Genomic DNA, 929 nt, shown 5'->3' on the forward strand with positions numbered 1-929 from the left:
GCCATTTATCCATAAGAGAAAATATTGAAACGATGAGTTTAGTAGTTAGACGTACTAGACAAAAACAGGTGACGATATTCCATCTTAATCCTCAAGTAGAGTATAGGGAGCCAAGAACAGATCCCTATTGGTCTCGTCAATGACTTCAATTTCTGTTGAACCTTTCCGTGTTTTCGAACTGTCACGGTTCTATCTCCATTGGGAAATTCATCGGACGGTTTGTCTTGCAATATCAGTACGAGGTTTCCGCGCGATGTGTCCTAGCTAAGCTCATTTCCTTCTCTTGATCTGGGCTCCCATAGGTTACTGGTTCACCTGTTCCTACAAGCTTTTGTTTGTTACTCAATTTGCCACCTCACAAGAACGATGTCCAGATAATTCAACTTTGAGTTCAGTCCTCATCGAGGGCTACATGCTTTATTCTCTGCAGAGTTCAATTAAACTATTATCGTAAATTGATTTTATCGATTTTGTTTCTCGTTTAATAGTCACTCCCCAAAAAGAGAGTCTTTGTCTGTAATAGATATTTTTATTACTGCAGTATGCCGAGGATTAAAATCACCACATTCCTAATATATATTTTACAGATCAAGTATGTTTCAAACATAACTGAATTGATTTAAATGTCTGTTAATCATTATTACCATTATTAAGAAAGCAATAATGTATGTTTGTGCGTGGATATGCCTACATACCTCATCAATTGGAAGATAGTTCCAGAAATCAAGGATGGGATGTCGGAAGAAGTTAGGACAAAATGTACCAATGCATTCGTCTACTTTCCAGGTTGAAGTACTTCCTTTATTTATAAATGAATCATAGACTTTCGAACCGGCTCCGACTGATAAGGCATATATTCTAATCCACTGGCTATCTGAAATAACAACAGCAACAATAATAATAATAATAACAACAGCAACAACAACAAT

The 929-nt window shown here is 36.5% G+C and overlaps 1 protein-coding gene across 2 annotated transcripts in view; it reads right to left on the reverse strand.

The window, feature by feature from the left end:
• Positions 1-518: 518 nt before the first annotated feature.
• Positions 519-929, reverse strand: part of LOC106876989 (uncharacterized) — a 10,894-nt gene continuing 10,483 nt past the window's right edge. For both annotated transcript variants that reach the window (XM_014925766.2, XM_052977689.1), the window contains one exon: positions 519-874. In XM_014925766.2, the coding sequence (XP_014781252.1) occupies positions 600-874 (275 nt within the window). In that variant the 3' untranslated portion in view covers positions 519-599. The remainder of the gene's footprint in view (positions 875-929) is intronic.

This window comes from Octopus bimaculoides, chromosome 28 (assembly GCF_001194135.2).
Source record: "Octopus bimaculoides isolate UCB-OBI-ISO-001 chromosome 28, ASM119413v2, whole genome shotgun sequence".
Classification (NCBI taxonomy): Eukaryota; Metazoa; Mollusca; class Cephalopoda; order Octopoda; family Octopodidae; genus Octopus; species Octopus bimaculoides.